The sequence below is a fragment of the Mercenaria mercenaria genome, chromosome 14 (assembly GCF_021730395.1).
Source record: "Mercenaria mercenaria strain notata chromosome 14, MADL_Memer_1, whole genome shotgun sequence".
Lineage (NCBI taxonomy): Eukaryota > Metazoa > Mollusca > Bivalvia > Venerida > Veneridae > Mercenaria > Mercenaria mercenaria.
This window is the reverse complement of record NC_069374.1, coordinates 64,945,521-64,971,849: the sequence shown is the minus strand read 5'-3', so window position 1 is coordinate 64,971,849 and position 26,329 is coordinate 64,945,521. Positions and strand designations below refer to the sequence as shown.

At 36.4% G+C, this 26,329-nt stretch overlaps 1 protein-coding gene across 5 annotated transcripts in view; it reads right to left on the bottom strand.

Annotated features, from left to right (window-relative positions):
• Positions 1 to 579: 579 nt before the first annotated feature.
• The window catches only part of LOC123527810 (uncharacterized), a 51,477-nt gene continuing 25,727 nt past the window's right edge, over positions 580 to 26,329 (bottom strand). For all 5 annotated transcript variants that reach the window (XM_053523716.1, XM_053523717.1, XM_053523718.1 and 2 more), the window contains exons 8-12: positions 20,897 to 21,032; positions 15,544 to 15,593; positions 10,730 to 11,815; positions 8,844 to 8,864; positions 580 to 8,200 (exon numbers count right to left, since the gene is read on the bottom strand). In XM_053523716.1, coding sequence (XP_053379691.1) covers positions 6,936 to 8,200; positions 8,844 to 8,864; positions 10,730 to 11,815; positions 15,544 to 15,593; positions 20,897 to 21,032 — 2,558 coding nt within the window. In that variant the 3' untranslated portion in view covers positions 580 to 6,935. The remainder of the gene's footprint in view (positions 8,201 to 8,843; positions 8,865 to 10,729; positions 11,816 to 15,543; positions 15,594 to 20,896; positions 21,033 to 26,329) is intronic.

The following is a 26,329-nucleotide window of genomic DNA, read 5'->3' as shown; positions in this document are numbered from 1 at the left end:
CCGTAAAGGTAGTATTGACTGGAAACTGTTTTCAGTCTAAAGGTGACTGATACCTTGACTTTTGATCTCACCAAAACATCAAATGCCATCTACCAAGTATAGTCCAAAAGGCCAAGTATGAAGTTCACCATGAATTAACCTCAAATCTATATTAGGTATTCTGCACACAGGCTCAAACATTCTCCAATTATTGAACTGAAACTTTGTTAACAAAGTGACCTTCATCTTTGGCTTACTGACCCCAAAACTAAAAGTAGTCACCTAGCAAACACATGCAATCATCTTAAGAAATCTTACGATTATTGTAAGGTGTCCAGGCATTTTCAGTTATAACTACTGGTCATTTCACTTTCAAGGTCACTGTGATCATGACCATTGACATCCTGACCCCGGAAACATTCAGGGTCATCCACTGATCGCAGGCAATCATCCTATAAAGTTTGACAAATACAGGCCAAAGCATTCTTTAGTAACTGATAGAAAATCAAATTGTCTCCAAACAAACTACCTGACTGACTGACAGCAGAACAATATACCCTCGGCTGTTTGGGGTTGGGATCATAAACAAAAATAAACAACTAACAATTTTATTATTGTATTAAAATAACACCAGCAAAATGTTGACCATGATGTATAAAATGTTACATGAAGAAGCACAGCTACAATGTACACTGATATATAAAAGCAGCATGAACAAGCTGATGTATCAAAGATGAAGAGTGAGAAATGAAGTAAAAGGTTAAATGCCACATGTAAAAATCACAGTGGTGGATCTCACATAAAAAATGGTTTGTACCAGACCTAAAGATGTCACAACATTAATCAACAATTTCTGGATTATCAGTCATTCTTGGATGGTTCCCAGCATTATACAAAAGTACAAGTAAACCCATCCTTTGGCAAAATGGTAGGAATTTGAACAAATGGTACATTCATAATTGTTTTTAATAGACCCTAACTTTTCCAACTTCCATGAACATGAATGTAGGTAAAAATTTCACCATGAAGTTCTTTTTACATAAATGAAGACATTTTTCATACTGAAGTTCATATTTGCCAATCAAATACTTTGAAAATGGAGCATGGTTTTAAATCTGTTGACATATTTTTATTTGCAGTCTGAACTAGACCAAACACTTCAACTGACTAAACAGTTAACACCTGTTTTCAACAACTCTCCCAATGTTTTTAACCTTCTACAGTAAATACATATATACTTCTGTCTTACTGAATGTACGTGTACGAAAGGGGTGAACATTTAGGAAGTAAAACAAAATGGCCTAAAAATATGGTTTTGTTCTTTCAGTGTCTAATTATGTTCTGTCGTGACATACATCTGGGCCCAGTTGTTCGAAACTTTAACCGGCTGTTAAACTAACTGCCTGTTAAATTTTGATTCAAAATATTAGTCTTGGCGGGAAACATTAGTATGGAGTTTTTATTTTACTGTAAAGACTTTTAAGTGTTCATAATATTTAACTCATATGTTTCTTTTTCTAAATCTTCTAAGATGTTGAAATATAACTCTAGAAGTTAATCGGCCGTTAGCTTAATCGCCTGTTAAAGTTTCGAACAACTGGGCCCTGGACTATAGTCACAAACCACTGTTTCCATATGTTATAGATTCCCAAGTAATAAAATGTCATGATAAAGAAAATTTCATTAAAAACACTGGCTATAAACATTGATAAAATATCTAGCAAATTAAAATCAACTTAATGACGTAGGCCACTGTGTTCATCTAGAGAAACATTAAATATTGTGATCTAAGCCCTAATGCAAACAACAGAATATAGTGATCTAAGCCTTTATATGTACAACAGAATATAGTGGCCTCTAGCCTTCTGTAGGAGGGACACTTTTAAACAAAGAGTATTTCATTAATTTGTTGCTAGATGATACAGGATGAAAAACAAGTTATTCAAATACACTCAACGATAAATACATGAATCGCGGCGATTCATGTTTGACTTGCCAATCCTAATCTGTCGTTCATTTTGCATGAACTCCCTCCAAAAAATTAATTCACTTCTTATATTTACATTTCCTTTCCATTTGTAAACAAGATTATATTATATCTTGCACACATTTTGTAGCATTTAACACTAAAATCAGCTTTCCGGCCATTCTGTTCACCAGATGAAACAACTGCAACATCATCTAAGGAAATATCACAAAGCAGCGTTGTTTTAACTTTGGTGCATTTCCTTCTGCTGTTCAAACAAAATGAACGTCATAATTTTCAATGGAAAAGAATAGGGCTAATGTAAACATAAAATCTTAACCAATGAAATTTACCCTCTCACCTTAAAAGTTATTTTTAACATAATCTTACCATTATCATTACCTGTGTCATAACATAAGAGGTGTCACTTACTAAACATATCTGCATCTTCAATATAACATACACCTTAAACATTTAAAGATTTAAACATGATTTCAATTATTACTTTTTTTATAGAACATTTATTTCATCTACACTTTGAGCAAATGTTAACAGCAAATAAGGTGTATATATGTACATGGATATACAGCAACACAAGTAACTGTATAATCTATTTCTCAATTGCATACTGTGAAATCATTAATATTCGTGGGGACTAATTTTCATGGATTTCGTGGTTCAGTCAATCCACAAAATTTAATCCCAACGAACAAGTAAAATTCCCATTCACTTTATGTTCAAAAGTTGTAATCCACCAATTCATATCCCCACGAAATTGCCGTTTTGACCAAAACCACGTAATTTCATGCCAACGAAATTAAATGATTTCACAGTATCCAGAGGAATTAAGCAGATAAACAATCTACATCTTCAAATTACGCTGATAAAACTTGGTAAATTAAAAAATTTACCCATCTTACAATAGTTTCTCATTTCCTTAGCATTACAGTGCAAAATTATTTGATAACAACTGAAGCAAAAATAGTGTTGAACTAAAGATGCTTTTGAGAAAAGCGCATGTCTCCCACAACTGCCTAATCATCTAAATAGTAAGTCAATCTTATATACTGTTTACTTAATCCACATGTGCATGCGCTTTCTTGACACCAAAAGGACGCCTATACTACTAGTAGTATAGGCGCGGGTTTGGGGGCAAAACTGCACAAGAAATCTGAGTGTTTTTTGGTAATTCAAGGGCCATAATTCCTAAGTGCCTAGGCTGATTTGGCTAATTATCGAACTTGGCCGAGCACTTATTGGCAGACACATTTTGTTGAAGTTTGGTGAAGATCGGATGAGAAATGTTCGACTTAGAGTGCGGACAAGCTTTGTGACGGACAGACAGACACACAGACTGGAGTAAATCAATATGTCTCCTACACCACTGTATGGTGGGAGACATAATTATGTTTGTTTAATATTAACTCCATGATTTCATCAGTATTATGTCAACCAATCCAGTATCGCTGAATTCAGTACCACTACAGACCTGTTCCTCACAAATAAATGACATCTTCCCAACATTAATCAGACATGGAGAGTGAATGCCTTCAGACATATCGTTTTCTGTATCTATGTATCAAGTTTGTATCTCGGAACATTCAACTTACCCATGGATTTATCTTACAATCTTTTAACTTGCGTGTTCTACCTACTGTGTGAACATACTTCATTACATTTATAACTTACAATATATATATATCTGGTACCAATGATTATTTATCAAATTCATAAAATCTGCTATGAAAAGATGATCAATATATGTTAAAATGAAATGCCTCTATAGCTTTATATACAAAATGTACAAGTAAATAAGTAAAAGAGACATTAAGTCAATCAATATTTATAAATTCTACATACAGCAAAACCTGTACTAAGCATCCACCCAAAGGAGTGGCACAATCTGGCTTCTTCAGGCAGGTGGCTACTAAAGACAAGTTGAAATTCTAACAAAAACTCAATTTGTTAAACTGCTGACTGGCTAACCTTTAGCCTGCTGGTGGCAAGTGATTCTGCTTTAGCGACCAGTGCAGACCAAGATCAGCCTGCACATCCGTTCGCTATTCAGTCAGTAAATTTTCATTAAATACCCCTTCAAATAATAAATGGTATTGCCCAAATTGAATGATGGACCAGTCCATTTTAGAAATTTAGCAGGCTAAAGCTTAAGGCAAGTGGCTGCTTAATACAACTGGCCTCTAAGGCAGGTTCAGCTGTATACACAGACAAATGCACTCAACCTGTCAAACATTACAGTTACTTAACCCTTACCCTGCTAAATTTCTATAATGAACTTGTCCATCTGTCAGTTTGGACAGTACCATTAACTGTTAAAAGGGGTGCTTACACAAAAAGAATACAGAGTGAATGGCGAACTGTGCAGATTTTGATCAGACTGCACAGATGTGCAGGCTGATTATGATCTTCAATGTTCGTGAAGGCAGAATCAATTGTGTCCAGCATAAGGGTTAAATTTATTCAATACTGTACATATCACAACATTCACCTGTACTTTCTATGGTTATATAGCACATTTATCACACTAATGTTTAACATATTTATGGGATGAAATGTGACAGCAACTAAAACAGACGTAATTCTCCAAGTGATAGTATTGCATATTTGTTAAATGACAAAGCATACAAATACAAAGTTTAACACAGAAATTACATCATACATTTTTGAAAACAGAACTGTAGAAAGACCATTCTAAAACTTTAATTAAATCAAGCATACTTCTTGATTTTCTTGCATAAATATCTAAAATCAGATTTTTTGTGTAGTTTTTCTTGATTTCATCATAATTCATTATTAAAATTCTAAGGTATGTACATATTCATATCTGTAATCAACAATTTTAAAAGTCAAACTTGTACTTTATCTTACATCAACTTCCATGAATATTTACAAATTTCACAGGGCTGTTTTAAAATGCTTACAATTAGAAGTCAATAACAGCTAATTATTTAACAAAATCTGAATATCTTAAGGAATGATTCAGCAAAACAAGAAATTATAACAATATTTTGAAAGCCTATCCCAAAAGTAAAACAACTGTAATCAAGGATTTCTAACTAAAAGAAAACTGATTACAGAATCCTTCAAAGAAGGATAATAACAGTATTGTAATAGAATACTTCTGACATTGTTACAATTTCAAAGAAATTTCATTTCATTTCCTGCTAAAATATCTTATCTTACAATGATGATTAAAGTGTAGAAAACTCTTAAACACCAAGTACAATTAAATTTGTTAAATATAAAATGTAACAGGTAGAGATGAAATTATAATTATCATATCTAGTAAGTGACTTTGTTAAAATAACTGGAACATAATTTTATATTCATACTTTTGTTTATTGTACATTTTATTACTGTGTACAGTTTCAAACCTACACACAGAACTATTTATACATAAACATGAATATGTTTTGTTTAAATAGATACTGTTTAGTAACTGTTCATATATCCACATACATATTTAGACAAAATATATCTAACAAAATACCAGAACATAAAAGTGCTGTTAATAACAGCTTAACCCTTACCCTGCTATATTTCTATGATGAACTAGACATTCTTATTTTTTTTTTTCTTTTTTTTTCTTTTTTTTTTTTTGATTTAACATTGCACCGACACATGATAGGTCATATGGCGACTTTCCAGCTTTAATGGTGGAGGAAGACCCCAGGTGCCCCTCCGTGCATTATTTCATCACGAGCGGGCACCTGGGTAGAACCACCGACCTTCCGTAAGCCAGCTGGATGGCTTCCTCACATGAAGAATTCAACGCCCCGAGTGAGGCTCGAACCCACATCGATGAGGGGCAAGTGATTTGAAGTCAGTGACCTTAACCACTCGGCCACGGAAGCCCCTAGACATTCTTTAAATTTGGACAGTACCATTAACTAGTAAAAGGGATGCTTACCAAAAAGATACTGACTGAATGGCGAACAGTGCAGATCAGTGATGATCTACACTGGTCGCAAAGGCAGAATCAATTGTGTCCAGCATGATAAGGGTTAAAAACAGGTATCAGTAAATTTACTGATAAACAATTAGAAAAACAAACAGTTCTTAACAAAGATTACTACTCATAAACAATTGTAAGCACCAATTAAAATACTGTATAACCTAATACCCACTCTCAATTTAGTTAATTTGAGTGCAGCTGTGCAAATACCCAACGTTAGGGCTTTGCGGCAAGCAAGGATCCAGATGAGTGCACATCCATACTGTTTGTTTATCCCCATATCCAATTTCAGATAACAGTATGGATCCGGATCAGACTACTGGAATGTGCAGGCTGAACTTGGTCGCAAAGTCCTAACGGTTTTTTTACACAGCTGCACTTATTTATTTTCAAACTATTTAGCTCTGAGTGTTTAATATGTCTTACAGGGCTGTAAGCTTCTGGACATACTGCAGACAGTGTTACTTGTTCTTTTGTCAATAATTATATATTCTTTCAAAACAGCTTCAAACTTTAGTCACAAAAACAAATTATTGAATTATTTAACAATCGAACTCCCGATAGCTTGTGAATTTTGAAAAGTGGGTCAGACCTTCAATTAGTTATCAATACCAGCTGGATTGCAGTAAAAAGAAATTTTTGAAAAAACATCAAACCTGGCCTTAATGGTCTTTAACAGTTTTGATTTCTGTTGGATTTAAAGTCACATTGTTCAGGTCATTTGGTAACTTAGGACCAGTGACCTCTAACCTTTCATCAACAAGCTAGATACTGTTCAGATATGAAAGAATCCAACCTCTAAGTGCTCAGAGGCTCAAACACACATTGGTGCAGAGCAAATGACTGAAGTCAGTGGACAGAACCACTTTACTATGCTGGCATTTTTATAGGTTTTGTGAACAATTGGTTAATTTACACAGCAGATCTGATATACTTCCTAGAAGTTTCCTTTTAAAAAAAAAACTTCTGTAACTGATTCAATACATATTAAGCAAAATTTACAAAAAGAGTAGCGTGTTAATTATCCTCTCCACTATCTGAAACTTCATCACCAGACTTCATTGAAGAATTTTGTGAATCACCCCCAAACTTGGTTCTTACAGCTACACTCTCGCTCCCATCAACTGTCCTATCACAAGCTTCACCAGCATCAGCATTACCTCTCGGATTAAGAAAACCAATTTCACTTGAATTAATTTCAAAACTGGAATCTCCACTGCTTGTCAAATTATCACTACAAACTTCAATCGACTCCTCTGTCACTGGCCTAGATAATTCTTCATCCTTAACTATTTGTTCTGTATCAGTCTTATCAAGTTCAACAGCATTTTTGTCAAGAACATTGCTGCCTTCTGCATTAAGTTTTTCTGAAGTTTTAAAATCTTTACTATCAATTTCAAAACTTTGTGACATGTCAGCACTATCAATTACATCACGTTTAGTTCTATCACAAGAAGCCATTTCAGAGTTTTCTATGTTTTTGATATCTGCACTATCTACTTCAAAACTTGTTTCTTCATCTGTATTAACTTCATTCACTGAGTTCTTTCCTTCTGTTGTTTCAGTTTCTTCATATAGAATATCTTCAACATAGTTTTTGTCAATTTCAAAACTTTCTTCACTAACTGAAATATTACCCTCCCCATCTACAGTTTTCTTCAAGTCTGTATCACTTTCAATATTTTGAGTTTCTTTGAGTTTTCTCTTGTATTCAGTCAAATCATCATCAGAATCTACAGTTTTAGCACTGGTATGGTTATTTCCAGCTTGCTTTTCTTGTGTTATATCTAGATCTATATCATCAACAGCAACTTTTCTATCAGTCTCTTGCATATCTGGTCGTGAAACATAATTATCATATTCAGGTGTGTACGTAATTGAATTACCTTCAGGTCCCTCCCTTTCAACCATTGGCGGAACAGAATTGGTTACACCAACTCGATTTACATCCCTTCTTATAGGGGGCACTGCGTTTTGACTTCTCTGTACATCTGAAGTTTGGCCACACCCATTCCCTCGGGTAGTATTTTGACTTCCTCCACCATGATTTAGCATACTGTCAAGAATTACACTTTGAAACTGATCTTCATTATCACCTATTTCCGTTAAGTCATCTTGGTTTGCTATATCTTCCATGAAGCCATTACTAAGCTCTGAGTTTGCATGCATCACAGCATATGACATTGAATTGAAACTATCAACTCCATTGCTTGTATCATTATCCAGCCTTTCTGACGGATACCCTGACACATGTCGCACTTCACTGATTTGACGAATGGGGGCTGAAATATATCATTTTCACCATTGCTATTTATATTTTAATCATATTTTAATGTAGGCAGGTGTTTTTTAATTAAACTGCTAATAATGAAAAACTGCAGTTAAGTAATCCTTTCCAGAATGAATAGAGCAAAATTCACAGCCCTATAGTTATGATAATTCTACAAAATTTCATCCACTCTTCTAAACAATGTTTGCGTAAACCTTTTGAAATAAAGTGCAGAGCATAAGAAATCACATGATACTTTGAACAACAGATTCTTCTGCAGAAAGTGACGGTTCAATAATCCATCCCAACTTTAGTGACAATTTAGTTTTTTTTATAGTTTTTTTGTTGGGTTTAATGCCACACCGACACAATTATAGGTCATATGGTGACTTTCTAGCTGTTAGTGATGGCAGAAGACCCCAATGCCTTTTTAAGCATTAATTTCAATCAGATAAACCGCTGTATGTCAGATGGATGAATTCTGCACATGAAAGAATTTAAAGGGGTTTCCAATGAATTGTATTAGTTTTAAACAAAAGTTAAGCTCTAGTAATGAGTTAAGCTCTCACTGTATTGTATATTTTTGCAGTAATTCTATGTGAATAATAAACTAGGAAGCATTTTCATTTTAAAAGATACAAGAAAAGTCAACTTACGGACTCGAGCAGTTGGACGTTCTGTAAAAAAATAATTCAAAAGTGTTAGTTTTTCTTACATACAAAATTTGACATACTTCTCTCAAAAGAAATAAGTTTATGAAAATCTGAACAATGTCATACAATACCACTAATTACAACATTAATAAGCAGAAGTATCTAAAAGGGGAACTGTTTTACAATTTAAAATACATTTGCCATATCACCCGTTAGATATATGATATCATCTTTTGAAAGGAAATGCCTGACACAACTTCATGGAATTTGAATAGGTCTTATATGAATAGGTGCACATATGTGAAAACAAGAGGGCCATGATGGCCCTATATCGCTCACCTGTTATCACTGCACTTGCGGACAAGAAGGTCCTCAGAAAAAATATCTAAGTCCAAAGGACAGGAACAACAAAGGAAAGAAATCTGACCAAAAAGAAAAACAAAATTCTTACAAGGTACAGATATGTCAAAATACACCTAAAAATTGGAGGTACCATCCATGTTGTACCACAGAAAAGTGGTCTCGGTTTTTCCCTACGGCCAATAATAAAAAAGTTACTAAAAATAGGCTATTTATAGTAACGTAAAAGGGAAGTAATTCAAAAGAAAATTATTGCAAGTTAACAAAAGAAGGATCTGCCAAATAAATCTGTTGACATAAATGAAATTTCAAATCAGTATCTTCATTAGTTACGGAGATATACCCATTTTAATGTGAAATAAAGGGAGGTAATTTGACATAAAATCAGTCCATAGTTATCTACCCTGATTGGCTCGGTCCAACTAATGACAATTATGAAATTTCAAATATGTCCTGTAAGTACTTACTGATATAAATCCATTTTGACTACAATCAGGGGAGGTAATCAGATATAAAATAACTCTGGAAACTACGATTGGATCTGATTTGTCATGAAATCCAAGATTTATTGTTGTTGAAGATATTTTGGAAGTTTGTATTAAATAAAACCATAAATGAAGTATCTATATGGCTGCAAAAGCCAAAATAGCCAATTTTGGACATTTAAGGGGCCATAACTCTGGAACCCATGATGGAATCTGGCCAGATTAAGAGAGGAACCAAGATCTTGTGGTGATACAAGTTGTGTGCAAGTTTGGTTAAAATCAAATCATAAATGAAGTTGCTATTGTGCAGACAAGGTCAAAATAGCTAATTTTGGCCCTTTCAGGGGCCATAACTCTGGAACCCATCAGGGGATCTGGCCGGTTCAACAAAGGAACTGAGATCTTATGGCAACACAAGTTTTGTGCAAGTTTGATTAAATTCAAATCATAAATGAAGCTGCTATTGTGCAGACAAGGGCAAAATAGCTAATTCTGGTCCTTTCAGGGGCCATAACTCTGGAACCCATAATGGAATCTGGCCAGTTCAAGAAAGGAACCAAGATCTTATGGTGATACAAGTTGTGTGCAAGTTTGGTAAAAATCAAATCATAAATAAAGCTGCTATTGTGCAGACAAGGTCAAAATAGCTGATTTTGGCCCTTTCAGGGGCCATAACTCTGGAACCCATAATGGGAACTGGCCAGTTCAAGAAAGGAACCGAGATCTTATGGTGATACAAGTTGTGTGCAAGTTTGGTTAAAATAAAATCATAAATGAAACCACTATCGTGCAGACAAGAAATTGTTGACGGACGCACGGACGGACGCACGGACACACGACGGACGACGGACGAAGGGTGATAACAAAAGCTCACCTTGTCACTATGTGACAGGTGAGCTAAAAAAAGTGAAATAAGACCAGATATGAAAGTGTTCAAAAACTTTCATCAAATTAACATGAAACATAACATGTATTTTTAGGTTATTCAATTACAAAGACACATCAATAGTACTAAATTTAGATGTGTCAAAACAATTAACATACCTCTAGGTGCAGATGGCTGTAAAGGTGCTACAGTACCGGCTATTTTCTGAGGAGATGGATTCAGAGATTTTTCATCTTCTACGGTCTCCGTCTTATGTTTTCTATCTTTCTCAACTGCACCATTTCTGCCTACATCACCTGACCTCATATCTTCCACTGGTCGAATATCACAACCCGGACTGTTACTAAGCTCAGGTCTACAAGGAGGTTCATCATTACCTCTGATTTCCTTTAACTCATCTCTATTTGTAGGTTCATCTACAGCGTCAATTAAACTTGTTCCATTGCTAGCACTTTCTTTGCTCTTATTTATATCTCTTTGTTCAGTCAGCTCCATAGTTGGGACAGAATTAATGTCCGATGAACTGCAGGAGCTTGCCAACACAAATGTACCTGACATACTGTTTTCTTCAACACAATTTTCTACATTAACATCATTTCGAGGTTTACTTTTCGGATTTCCGAAGTATATCTTACACTTTTCAAAAGTATTATTATGAACAGAAACTTTAGTATTTGTTTTGTCTCGATTTTTCTTCTTATCTTTCGAAACCTTAGACTCATCTTCTACCTTCTTATCACATGAATTATCATATATACCACCAACTGCACCTTGATGACTTTCTACTGCACTTTCTTTTATTGCATCTTGTCTTTGTTCACTTTTGTTTTGCTTTTTCTGTGCTGGAGCTGTCTGTGGAACATTAATCTTTAAACCCTTGTCACCTGTCATCTGTCCCAGATTGTTCACAGTCCTAGCAGACTGAACATTACCATTAATGCTATCTTCTGTTGAGATTGCATGTTCCCTTTCTGAAACTATTTGATTATTTCCAACAGCACCATTCACATTTTCCCTTCCATCCATTAGATTATGATTGAAGTTAAGATTCCATACATGATCATTTCTGACATGCCCGTTCAAAACATTATTTGTATAATTTTCACCATGTGGTATAAGTGTTTGATTATTTCGTTGGTAGGGAATATTTCCATATCCATTTTGATGTGTGGGTGTAGGAATCCCCTGGCCAGGTAACAGTGGGGCAATATCAGCACTTGGAGTTGAAGGAGGGTTTTGCGAACCTGTAATAAAACCATCGACAATATCAGATACTTGGTTTGTTTAACCTTTAGCCTGCTAAATTTCTAAAATGGACTGGTCCTTCATTCAATTTTGGCAATAACATTTATCATTCGAAGGGGTGTTCACTGGCAATGTACTGACATCCGTGCAATCTGATCATGGTCTGCACTGTTCGCTATTCAGTCAGTAAATTTTCAGTAAACACCCCTTCAAATGATAAATGGTACTGCCCATACTGAATGATGGACCAGTCCATTTTAGAAAATTAGCAGGGTAAGGGTTAAGTACTTGATCTTAGGTGTAACATGATTCAAGCATTCTATGCATGTCACACCATCATGTTAAGATAAACAGTTATGCTATTAAAGTTTGTTAAAAATGTCTTGATGGATGAGATAGTTAATATTACGCCAGGATCCAATGTTTGTTCTTGAACTAGAGACAAAAGACCTTGGAGCTGTGCAAGATAACTATCACACTGAAAATTCATGGGAAATCCAAGGGATGGATGACAGAGCTATGAGCTAAGTTTAAAGGCCATTTAAAACAAGAGCTTGTTGAACACGAAATGCCCCCCTTGATGCATTCAGTAATTGCACAAGAAACAGAAATTATTTGCTCACTGTAAACAAAAGTTCTACTGTTCTGGTTCAATGTGACATTGACCTTTGACCTATTGACCTCAAAATCAACAGGGGTCATCTGCTGGTCATGATCAACCTCTCCCTATTAAGTTTCCTGATCCTAGGCCCAAGCATTCTCAAAGTATCGTTCAGAAAGGGTTTAACTGTTCCAGGTGAATGTGACCTTGACCTTTAGCCTACAGACCTCAAAATCTATAGGGGTCATCTACAGGTCATGACCAACCCCCCTATCAAGTTTCATGATCCTAGGCCCAAGCGTTCTCAAGTTATTGTCTGGAAATGGTTTGAATGTTCCGGGTCACTGTAACCTTGACCTTTGACCTACTGACCTTAAAATCAATAGGGGTCATCTGCTGGTCATGTTGAACCTCTCTATCAACTTTCTTGACCCTTGGCCCAAGCGTTCTCAAGTTATCATCCAGAAACTGTTTAACTGTTCCTGGCCAATCTGACCTTGTACTTTGACCAAATGACCTCAAAATCAATAGGGGTCATCTGCTGGTCATGATCAATCTCTCTCAACTTTCATGATCCTAGGCCCAAGCGTTCTTGAGTTATCATCTGGAAACCGTTTAACTGTTCAGGGTCACTGTGACCTTGACCGTTGACATACAGACCTCAAAATCAATAGGGGTCATCTGCAGGCGATGACCAACCTTCCTATCAACTTTCATGATCCTAGGCCCAAGCTTTCTTGAGTTATCATCTGGAAACGGACTGGTCTACATACAGACCGACCGTCAGACCGACATCTGCAAAACAATATACCCCTCCTTCTTTGAAGGGGGGCATAACTAGAGATTGTTTTGCATGAAGAACATATATCTCCCATGACTAAACATGCAGACATTGTAAAATGCCACAAATTTTGGGCTCTATCTCAAATGAAAATCATTCAACCATAATATTCCAATGATAAATATAATTAAGCTTGGCACTGATCACTCCTGTGAAGTATGGGGTAATTCCAACAACAGACATAGGAGAAGTAGCACAGACATCATAAAATTTGACAAATCAAATATCATAGTTCCACTAAAAACAATCAAACCAGAACATGCCAATGATATGCACAACTACGTTTCACACTGACTACTCAGGAGGTTTGGTGAAATTCAGCCTTATAGTATATAACAAGTAGTGTAAACACTGTAAAATACAGCACATCAAGGGCTGTAACTCCACATGAAAATCTTTGAACTAGAACATGCAATGAAATGCATAATAAGCATTGATAACTCCTGTAAGGTTTTGTAGAAATCTACCAAATGGTAAAAGAGATGCTGCTAAAATACAAAATTTCATAAATAACGGGCCATAACTTCACTGAAAATCACTGAACCAGAAATCTGCCCCAGAATATGCATAAACAACAGCACCACAATGCGGAGCAATATATGCCCGGAGGTATGACCTTTGACCCCTAAGTGTGATCTTGACGTTGTAGCCAGCCATCCACAACATGTGCTCTGCACATCATCTTGATGTGGTGAACATTTGTGTCAAATTTCTTCTAAATCCTTCAAGGGGTTCAAGAGTTACAGAGCTATGACGTTTGACCCATAAGTGTGACTTTGACCTTGGAGCGAGACATCCAGAACATGTGCTCTGCACGTTGTCTCGATGTGAACATTTCTTTATAATCCTTCAAGCAGTTCAAGACTTACAGAGCAGACACAAAACACACTCACATGACTATTGACCCATAAGTGTGACCTTGACCTTGAAGCGAGCCATCAAGAGCATGCACTCAGCATGTCGTCTCAATGTGGTGAACATTAGTGTCAGTTTCTTTGAAATCTTTCAAGGGGGTCAAGAGTTATAAAGTGGATGCGAAACACACTCATATGACATTTGACCCTTAAGTGTGACCTTGACCTTGAAGCGAGCCATCCAGAACATGCGTTCTGCATGTCATCCCAATGTGGTGAACATTTGTATCGAGTTTCTTTGAAATCCTTCAAGGGGTTCAAGAGTTATAGAGCGAACACAAAATTGCTAACGGACGGACTGAGACAGATGGACACTGGGGGCATAACATAATACGTTCCTTCGGGCATATAAAAAGTTTACAATGATCACTTTTATGAAGTCTAGTGAAATTCCTGTTGGTGGTGTCCAAGCAGTTGCACAGATAAGGTAAAGTATGACAAATCAAAGGTCATAGCAGGGCTGAAAATCACTGCTGACAGTATGTAAAATGAGGCTTGGCACTGATAACTCCTGTAAGATTTGGTGGAAATCTGCCCAATAATATTAAGGAAGTGGCCAAAACATCAACATGATGAATCAAGGACAGAGCTTGACAAATCCAATCTTACGCTTGTAAATACGTGTAGAAAACAGCCTGGCAGGTGAGTGAAACTTGCTGAAGTACTCTTCCTGCAGGACAAGAGCCATTTTTAACCAAAAAATATAATAAATCTAATAAAAGCAGTGCCCTGAAGAACCTGTAAAGCTAAAATATCTAAAACAGAAGTAAATTTGTTGTTTGCAACTCTTAAAATCTGCTCTGTTACTGTTACAGTACCATGTTTTGATCGTATTAGCTAGATGCTTGATAGTCAGAACAAAAATCCGGTATTTACCATTTTTAACGGACTTTAAAAAAGAGTCCGCGTGTAAAAACTGTTCTAAAGGTGAACTGTTAGAAGAGTATGAACTGTAGCAGGATGAATGAAAATTCTTAACAGCTCGAATTGCCAGACGAGTTGCTTTCAAAGAATTTGTTGAGCCCTGAAGGACACCATATTTCTGCCGAAAATCACTGAACCAGAGCATGCAGACTATACCCATATTAAGGCTTGACAATGATCACTCTTTTGAAGTTTGGAGTATTTCAGTCTAGTGATGTCAGAGGAGTTGTGTGGACAAACTTTGTGACATACAGCACTAAATCAATATATCTCTCCCACAACATGTGGGAGACTGAACTAGAATTTAAAGATATCCAATGTATGCAGCTGAAAGTTACATGTTAATTACCTTCTTTAAAAGAAGAAAACATGAAATCTGCACTGACTAAATGAAGTTTGAATAATACAATCATATATAAAAATAAAAATATAAATAAATAAAATTACCTGACAACATTCTATTCCTGTAGCAAAAGATCACTCCAAATACCATTGACCTACAGAGAACACAAAACATTTATCTTTTTTTATATTCACAAAATTATCCCATCTTAAAACTTGGTTATTTGAACCATATCTATCATTTTTAATACAAACAAGATTTGTTTTAGAATTTGTCCTGAATCTTCTAAGTACAAAGTACAATTAATGACAGATAATGTAACAATGATAGATGCATCACATCTACATAGGCCTAACAGTACTAATGGAACCAGTGTGGGAGCCATTTGATCTGGTCTCATAATGGTGAAGAGGTGAGTGAACACTAAATTTTCCCCTTGTGGTTGCCACAGATGTCTAAATTAAAACTAATTTTTGTTAAAATTTCATTGTGAATGTTTGTCTTTTTGGAACTTCAGTTGAAAAAAGGACAAAGAAGGTCGTATCTGGTGAAGTAAAACTCAATTTTACGATAAGTAGTAATACCAGGTCACAGCAGTGTGATACTGATGACAAATGTGAATGAAACACCTCTCTTAAAAGCCATATGACCCCTCCTATTCTCTTCATTTCATTTCAGTTTTAGTCTAGATGTGAGTCCATAAGTCACTGGCTAGTGCCCCCTATTCCTGTCACTGTACATGGTTTGATGTCTCTTGGTGAAACATTTTTTTTTTAAAGAAAATTGCAACAAGGACCACAACTCTGGTCTTGCTGAGTGAAATCCCAAACAGAACACCAGGTGTACAACACATGCTATATAAATATCCTCTAATGTTTTATGACTCAAGGTCAAATACTTTTTGAGATGCATGGGACACAAACTTTTGTGCCCTCAATGTGTATCTTTGACTAAGTCAATAGCTATAACTCTTGTCTTGCAGAAAGAAAACCAAAACAAATCTCAGGTGCAAAAAATCACATGCTGAATAGTATCCACCCATGCTTTCGTGACTTTTGGTCAAATATTCTTAAGAAACATGCAACACAAACTTTTAAGCACCTAATGTGTATTTTATCACTAAGTCAAGGACTGTAAGTCTGGGTGAAATCTCAAAATAAAACAAAGGTGCACAACTTCACATGCTGAATATTATTCCTATAAAGTTTCATAACCCTATGTCGAATATTTTTTGAAATATGCACAACACAAATCAGAACAGACCCAAGGTCAGACAGCCAGCCAAATAAGAGCAACTCTTGGACCCTCCCAAAAGTTTTTTGGGGTGGGGCACAAAAAATTCTTAACAAGAGCAACCCCTACAGGTGCCATCGCTCGTCTGCATGTACTGGACAGTATGTAAGACAAGAGGGCCATGAAGGCCCTGTATCGCTCACCTGACCTACTGACCTAAAGATTATCAAGATCAACATTCTGACCAAGTTTTATTAACATATGGTCATAGATGTAGCCTCTAAAGTGTTAACTAGCTTTTCCTTTGATTTGAACTGGTGACCTAGTTTTTGACCCCACATGACCCAGATTCAAACCTGACCTAAAGATCATCATAATTAACATCCTGATTAAGTTTCATAAAGATATAGTCATAAATGTGGTCTCTACAGTGTTAACAAGCTTTTCCTTTGATTTGACCTAGTGACCTAGTTTTTGACCCCACCTGACCCAGATTTTAACTTGACCTATAGATCATCAAGATTAACATTCTGACCAAGTTTCATTAAGGTATGGTCATAAATGTGGCCACTACAGTGTTAACAAGCTTTTCCTTTGATTTGACCTAGTGACCTAGTTTTTGACCCCACCTGACCCAGATCTGAACTTGACCTATAGATCATCAAGATTTACATTCTGACCAAGTTTCATTAAGGTATGATCATAAATATGGCCACTACAGTGTTAACAAGCTTTTCCTTTGATTTGACCTGGTGACCTAGTTTTTGACCCCAGATGACCCAATATCGAATTCGTCCAAGATTTTATTGAGGGTAACATTCTGACCAAGTTTCATTAAGATTGGGCCAAAATTGTGACCTTTAGAGTGTTAACAAGCTTTTCCTTTGATTTGACCTGGTGACCTAGTTTTTGACCCCAGATGACCCAATATCGAACTCGTCCAAGATTTTATTGAGGGTAACATTCTGACCAAGTTTCATTAAGATTGGGCCAAAATTGTGACCTCTAGTGTGTAAACAGTCCAATTGTTGATGACAGACGACTGACGGACGGACGACGGACACGGGGCGATCACAAAAGCTAACCTTTGAAGAGTTATAATTCAGAATTTCTAAGTACAAAACGGGTCATAATTCTGACAAAATGCAGGTTAGAGTTATGGTTCTTGGCCTGCATAGTTATCTTATAATGAGTGTGCAAAGTTTCTTATAGTTTTTGAGAAATGGTGGACCTAAACAAAAATTTTAACCAAGAAACTCAAATTTTCTAAGTACAAAAAGGGCCATAATTTTAACAAGAGCTGTCCGCAAGACAGCGCACTCCATTATTTGGCGATTTGACAGTAAAATGAATTTATGTCTAAATATACATTATTACAAGAATTTATACAGGTGCTATTATTCAAAGCCTAGCACTACAGAGCAATTATAATGACTGAACTGCTGCAAGATCAAGAATTTTATGACCCCAACCTAATAGGAGTTAATGATAGATCGAGGGCTGAGCGCGAAACTATTGTATCTTGTTCTTTATTCATATACAGTTACAACAGTTTCGCGCTCAGCCCACCAGATGCCAATTAGAGAAAAGTTAAAAATAACCTAAGTATATCACCTTGGTGGCCTTAACCTTGGGTATAATGGGCCCAGCCCCTGCACATACTTTGTTTGTATGCTGGACAATGTTTATGTGAAGTTACAGTTAGATATAATAATAACAAAGAACAAGAGGACCATGATGGTCCTGAATCGCTCACCTCTTCCCACATGACCCAGTTTTGAGTACGATGTAGTTTTTTCTATTATTTGACATAGTGACCTAGTTTTTGAGCTCATGTGACCCAGTTTTAAACTTGACCTAGATATTATCAAAATAAAAATGCTGACCAATTTTCATGAAGATCCATTGAAAAATATGGTCTCTAGAGAGGTCACAAAGTTTTTCTATTATTTGACCTATTGACCTAGTTTTCGAAGGTACGTGACCCTGTTTTGAACTTTACCTAGATATCATCAAGATGAACATTCTCACTAATTTTCTTGAAGATCTCATGAAAAATATGGCCTCTAGAGAGGTCACAAGGTTTTTCTATTTTTATACCTACTGGCCTACTTTTTGACTGCACGTGACCCAGTTTCGAAACTGATCTAGATATCATCAAGGTGAACATTCAGATCAATTCTTATGAAGATCCACTGAAAAATATGGCCTCTAGAGAGGTCAAAAGATTTTTCTAATTTTAGACCTACTGACCTAGTTTTTGACCGCAGTTGACCCAATTTCGAAACTGACCTAGATATCATCAAGATGAACATTCTGACCAATTTTCATGAAGATCCATTCAAGGGTATGGCCTCTAGAGAGGTCACAAGGTTTTTCTATTTCAAGACCTACTGACCTAGTTTTTGATCGCAGTTGACCCAGTTTCAAACTTTACCTATATATCATCAAGATCAACATTCAGACCGACTTTCATACAGATCCCATGAAAAATATGGCCTCTAGAGAGGTCACAACGTTTTTTCATTATTTGACCTACTGACCTATATTTTGAAGACACGTGACCCACTTTCAAACTTGACCTAGATATCATCAAGGTGAACATTCTGACCAATTTTTATGGAGATCCATTCACAAGTATGGCCTCTGGAGAGGTCACAAGGTTTTTCTACTTTTAGACCTACTGACCTAGTTTTTGACCGCACATGACCCTGTTTCGAACTTGACCTAGATATCATCAAGATGAACATTCAGACCAACTTTCATACAGATCCCATGAAAAATATGGCCTTTACAGAGGTCATAAGGTTTTTCTATTATTTGACCTACTGACCTAGTTTTTAAAGGCACGTGACCCACTTTCGAACTTGACCTAGATATCATCAAGATGAACATTCAGACCAACTTTCATACAGATCCCATGAAAAATATGGCCTCTAGAGAGGTCACAAGGTTTTTCTATTATTTGTCCTACTGACCTAGTTTTTGAAGGCACGTGACCCACTTTCGAATCTGACCTAGATATCATCAAGGTGAACATTCTGACCAATTTTCATGAAGATCTCATGAAATATATGGCCTCTAGAGAGGTCACAAGGTTTTTCTATTTTTAGACCTACTGACCTAGTTTTTGAAGGCACGTGACCCAGTTTCGAACTTGACCTAGATATCATCAAGATGAACATTCAGACCAACTTTCATACAGATCCCATGAAAAATATGGCCTTTAGAGAGGTCACAAGGTTTTTCTATTATTTGACCTACTGACCTAGTTTTTGAAGGCACGTGACCCAGTTTCAAACTTGACCTAGATATCATCAAGATGAACGTTCTGACCAATTTTCATGAAGATCTTATGATATATTAGGCCTCTAGAGAGGTCACAAGGTTTTTCTATTTTTAGACCTACTGACCTAGTTTTTGACAGAACGTGACCCAGTTCCAAACTTGACCTAGATATCATCAAGGTGAACATTCTGACCAATTTTCATGAAGATTTTGTGAAATATATGGCCTCTAGAGAGGTCACAAGGTTTTTCTATTTTTAGACCTACTGACCTAGTTTTTGATGGCACGTGACCCAGTTTCGAACTTGACCTAGATATCATCAAGATGAACATTCTGACCAACTTTCATAAAGATCCCACAAAAAATGTGACCTCTAGAGTGGTCACAAGCAAAAGTTTACGGACGGACGGACGCACGGACGGACGGACTGACGGACGGACGACGGACACCGCGCGATCACAAAAGCTCACCTTGTCACTTTGTGACAGGTGAGCTAAAAATAAAGGTTGCCGAAAAACTTTAATCAAGAAAGCTAACACTGACGCCGACGCTGACGCTGACACCGACGCCGGGGCGAGTAGAATAGCCCCCATATTCTCCGAATAGTGGAGCTAACAAAATGCATATCAGAGTTATGGGTCTTGGCCTACACAGTCACCTTATGATGATAAACTTTGAGAAAAAGTGGACCTAAACAAAACTTTTAATCAACACCATTTGTTGACAATATCTCGTAGATTTTTTCAAAAATCAGACGAGCTAAAAATGAGGCAAGGATTTGTATACTGAAACTGATCTGGCTATATGTAGCATTTTTCTGAATTTAGTGCATTTTACATAGAATATATAGGGAAAACATTTAGTTCTGTTTAGCCTACAATAATTCAGGTGAACTAACAAAAATATTTTGTTGTAAAGGATATCAAGTCTGCTTACCCAACCACCGCTACAGCAATCACAGCTAGAAGAATAATAACGGCAGTGTTTAGTCCATTCTTTGATTCCTTCCTGGGTGAATCAGGAGTTGCCAAAGACAAGTTCTCGTTCATGCCATTATCTGATTTAACTTCAACTGTAAATAATGTTAAAACTCAATAATCACCACTGACCTTAACTTTGGTACAATCGAAGTACTGAAAATCTACCTTACTTATTACGGTATCAAAAATTCAGATATCTGGCTAACATATGGAACTTTAAAGTTCCATAAGCTTTTAGTTTTATGTTAAAAACAGATAAAGTAGCAACTCTAAAATTGTTATGCATAACAACATGGTAAGAAAATAACTACTTTCAATATTACATATGAACTTATGATGTTAAGGCCATAAAGGGAGGTAATCATAAAAAAAGATTTAATAATATTTTCAACTATGTTAATAAATATTCAAACCATTAGCAAATATATGAAAACAAGAGCGCCGCCAAGCTGGGCAATATATGCCCGAAGGGTTACATCAGAGGATGGGAGCAAAATTTAAAGAACTTGACTGTTGAAGCCAAAAGGACAGGAACAACAAAAAGAAGAAATCCCAAAAAATTTTCTAAGTCCAAAAAAAAACAATTCTTACCAGGTAAAGTAATTTAAACAAGGCAGTCTGAAAGACAGCTAAATCCCCCGCCACTGGTATGGATAGTGAAAGGGTAAACCTTTGACCTTGAGCTGTGACCTTGACCTTGAACTGACATGGCTGACCCATGAATTTTGCACATCATGTAGATGAGGTGATCATTTGACCCAAGTTTCATGAAAATCCTAAGAGGGGTTTAGGAAATACAGAGCTCAAACCTTTGACCTTGAGTTGTGACCTTGACCTTGAGTTGACATGGCTGACTCATGAGTTCTTGATGAGGTGATCATTTGACCCAAGTTTGATGAAAATCCTTCAAGGGGTTTAGGAGATACAGAGCAGACACAAAATGGAAGGCTCAAACCTTTGACCTTGAGTTGTGACCTTGACCTTGAGCCGGCATGGCTGACTCATCAATTCTGCAAATCGTCTTGATGAGGTGATCATTTGACCCAAGTTAGATGAAAATCCTTCAAGGGGTTTAGGAGATACAGAGCGGACACAAAATGGAATGCTCAAACCTTTGACCTTGAGTTGTGACCTTGACCTTGAGCCGACATGGCTGACTCATGAGTTCTGCACATCGTCTTGATGAGGTGATCATTTAATCCATATTCATATTTATCCTTCAAGAGGTTTAAGAGATACAGAGCGGACATGAAATGGTAGGCTCAAACCTTTGACCTTGAGTTGTGACCTTGACCTTGAGCCGACATGGCTGACTCATGGGTTCTGCATATCGCCATAATGAGGTGATCATTTGATTCAAGTTTCATGATTATCCTTCAAGGGGTTTAGGAGATACAGAGCGGACACAAAATGTTACAGAAGGACGGGACGGACAGAGACCATTCCTATAACCCCACACCACTTGTGGCGGGGGATTAAAAAACATCTAAAAATTGAATATACTATCCTATAACCCCCCACCACTTGTGGCGGGGGATTAAAAAACATCTAAAAATTGAATGTACCATCCATGTTGTACCACAGGAAAGTGGTCTCGGTTTTTCCCTACGGCCAATAATAAAGAAGTTTCAAAATAAGCTATTTTTAGATACAAAAAAGGGAAGTAATTCATAAAAAATTTTATTGTAAGAGAACAAACAAGAGCTGTCCGTAAGACAGCCAAGATCGACTATTCGAAATATTGTCCCAGAAGCAGGAAAATATTACCCAAAAAGGTTAAATGTCAAAAGAGGTTTAAGTTCAAAAGGGGGAAAAGTTTGACCAAAATGCATATCAGTTATGGGACTTGCTGCTATCAACTAGTTTTATAACCCCGAAGGCACATGTGAAGTTTCAATTCAATATCTGCATTAGTTTTGGAGATAATAACTTGCATGTAAAACTTTAACCAGAATTTTCGAAGTCTAAAAGAGGGCATAATTTGCCCAAAATACATGCCAGAGTTATGGGACTTAATCCAGTGAGGTTAGTAATTGATCTAGAAAAAGAAATTAAGTTTCAAATCTATATGCCTTTTAGTAATAGCTGTATGTACTTGCATGCAAAACTTTAACCAGAATTTGCTATGTCCAAAAGGGGGCATAATTTGGCCAAAATGAAGGTCAGAGTTATGGGACTTGTGCTTTCAACTAGTTTTATAACCCCGAAGACACATGTGAAGTTTCAAATCAATATCTGCATTAGTTTTGGAGATAATAACTTGCATGTAAAACTTTAACCAAAATTTTCTAAGTCTAAAAGGGGGCATAATTTGCTCAAAAAACATGTCAGAGTTATGGGACTTGACCCAGTGAGGTTGGTAATTGATCTAGAAAAAGAAAAAATAAGTTTCAAATCTATATGCCGTTTAGAAATAGCTGTATGTACTTGCACGCAAAACTTTAACCAGAATTTTCTAAGTCCAAAAGGGGGCATAATTTGGCCAAAATGAAGGTCAGAGTTATGGGACTTGCTGCTATCAACTAGTTTTATAACCCCGAAGAAACATGTGAAGTTTCAAATCAATATCTGCATTAGTTTTGGAGATAGTAACTTGCATGTAAAACTTTAACCAAAATTTTCTAAGTCTAAAAGGGGGCATAATTTGCTCAAAATACATGTCAAGAGTTATGGGTCTTGACCCAGTGAGGTTGATAATTGATCTAGAAAAAGAAAAAATAAGTTTCAAATCTATATGCCTTTTAGAAATAGCTGTATGTACTTGCACGCAAAACTTTAACCAGAATTTTCTAAGTCCAAAAGGGGGCATAATTTGGCCAAAATGAAGGTCAGAGTTATGGGACTTGCTGCTATCAACTAGTTTTATAACCCCGAAGAAACATGTGAAGTTTCAAATCAATATCTGCATTAGTTTTGGAGATAGTAACTTGCATGTAAAACTTTAACCAAAATTTTCTAAGTCTAAAAGGGGGCATAATTTGCTCAAAATACATGTCAAGAGTTATGGGACTTGACCCAGTGAGGTTGGTAATTGATCTAGAAAAAGAAAAAATAAGTTTCAAATCTATATGCCTTTTAGAAATAGCTGTATGTACTTGCACGCAAAACTTTAACCAGAATTTTCTAAGTCCAAAAGGGGGCATAATTTGGCCAAAATGAAGGTCAGAGTTATGGGACTTACTGCTATCAACTAGTTTTATAACCCTAAAGACACATGTGAAGTTTCAAATCAATATCTGCATTAGTTTTGGAGATAGTAACTTGCATGTAAAACTTTAACCAAAATTTTCTAAGTCCAAAAGGGGGCATAATTTGCTCAAAATACATGTCAGAGTTATGGGACTTGACCCAGAGAGGTTGGTAATTGACCTAGAAAAAGAAAAAATAAGTTTCAAAGCTATATGCCTTTAATTGATGGCTGAATGTACTTGCATGCAAAAACTTAACCAAGGTGTGACGCCGACGCCGACGCCAGGGTGAGTAGAATAGCTAGACTATTCTTCGAATAGTCGAGCTAAAAAGGGATCTGCCAAATAAAACAAGAGCACAGCAATGCAGAGCAGTATACACAAAGCAAAGTCATATATGACCTTTGACCCCTAAGTGTGACCTTGAACTTGAAGCGAGTCATCCAGTACATGCGCTCTGCAAGTCGCCTCAGTGTGGTGAACATTTGTGCCAAATTTCTTTGAAATCCTTCAAGCAGTTCAAGAGTTAGAGAGCGGACACAGCAAAGTCATATATGACCTTTTCACTCCTAAGTGAGACCTTGACCTTGAAGCTAGTCATCCATAACAAGCCATCTGCACATTGTCTCAGTGTGGTGAACATTTGTGCCAAGTTTCTTCGAAATCCTTCAAGCAGTTCAAGAGTTACAGAGCGGACACGAAACACACTCATATGACCTTTGAACCCTAAGTGTGACCTTGACCTTGAAGTGAAACATCCAAAACATGCGCTCTGCATATCGTCTCAGTGTGGTGAACATTTGTGTCAAGTTTCTTTGAAATCCTTCAAGGGGTTCAAGAGTTACAGAGCGGACACAAAATTGCTAACGGACGGACGGACAGGCGGACACCGGGGGTATAACATAATACGTCCCTTCGGGCATATAAAAATATTGAAAATATGATTTTTACAAGAAACAGACATCTTTCATTTTCATAGAAAGTTGCTGCTACATTATAAACAAAGGCATTATGAGTTTTTAAACTGCAAAAACAGAAATTAGTGACATGGAGATGATGCTTTCACACATTTTCATGAAAAGTGTTACATAGATTGTCAATCTTTTACAGAAGCATATCTCGAACAAATACCACTGACTTTGAAAGCAGTCACTGAAAATACATTTGTATGTTATTACAAATGTCTTATGTTTTACATCAGCAAACTTGAATTTCACCATCATTTACCATATATACTTAGTAATCATTTTTGTTTGTTTGTTTGTTTGTTTTGAGTTTAACGTCGTTTTTCAACAGTATTTCAGTTATGTAATGGCGGGCAGTTAACCTAACCAGTGTTCCTGGATTCTGTACCAGTACAAACCTGTTCTCCGCAAGTAACTGCCAACTTCCCCACATGAATCAGAGGTGGAGGACTAATGATTTCAGACACAATGTCGTTTATCAAATAGTCACGGAGAACACACGCCCCGCCCGATTACAGACATACAGTGATAAATTATTTCAAATAGCTTATCATTTTTATTAGACCTTATCACAGCAACACTTGCTAATTTGTGTGTATTGTTCTACATCCCAGACTTACATAGTTTATCATTTCTGCATTTATTGCTACATCATCTCAATTAATGGACCTGCCAGCAAAAACAGAAAAGATAAATGATTGCTTGATTTTAAGTTTCACTGTTCAATTTACATTAAGAAGTTTAACATGAGGGCCATGATGGCCCTATATCGCACCCTGAATACCATTGCTTTAACCAAAAACAAAAAGAAAAAATTCTTACAAGGTACAGATATGTCAAAATACACCTAAAAATTGGAGGTACCATCCATGTTGTACCACTGAAAAGTGGTCTCAGTTTTTCCCTACGGCCAATAATAAAAAAGTTATTAAATAAGCTATTTATAGTAACATAAAAGGGAAGTAATAAAAAAATATTGTAAGCAAACAAAAGAAGGATCTGCCAAATAAAAACAAGAGCACTGCAATGCAACACAAATGCAAAGCAATATTCACATAAAATGAAGGATTATGACCTTTGACCCCTAAGTGTGACCCTGACATTGAATTTAGCCATCCGAAACATGCGCTCTGCACATCCTTTCAATGAGTGAACATTTGTGTCAGGTTTCTCTGAAATCCATCAAGGGGTTCAAGAGTTACAAAGTGGAAAGAAAATTGCTAACCAACACACAGA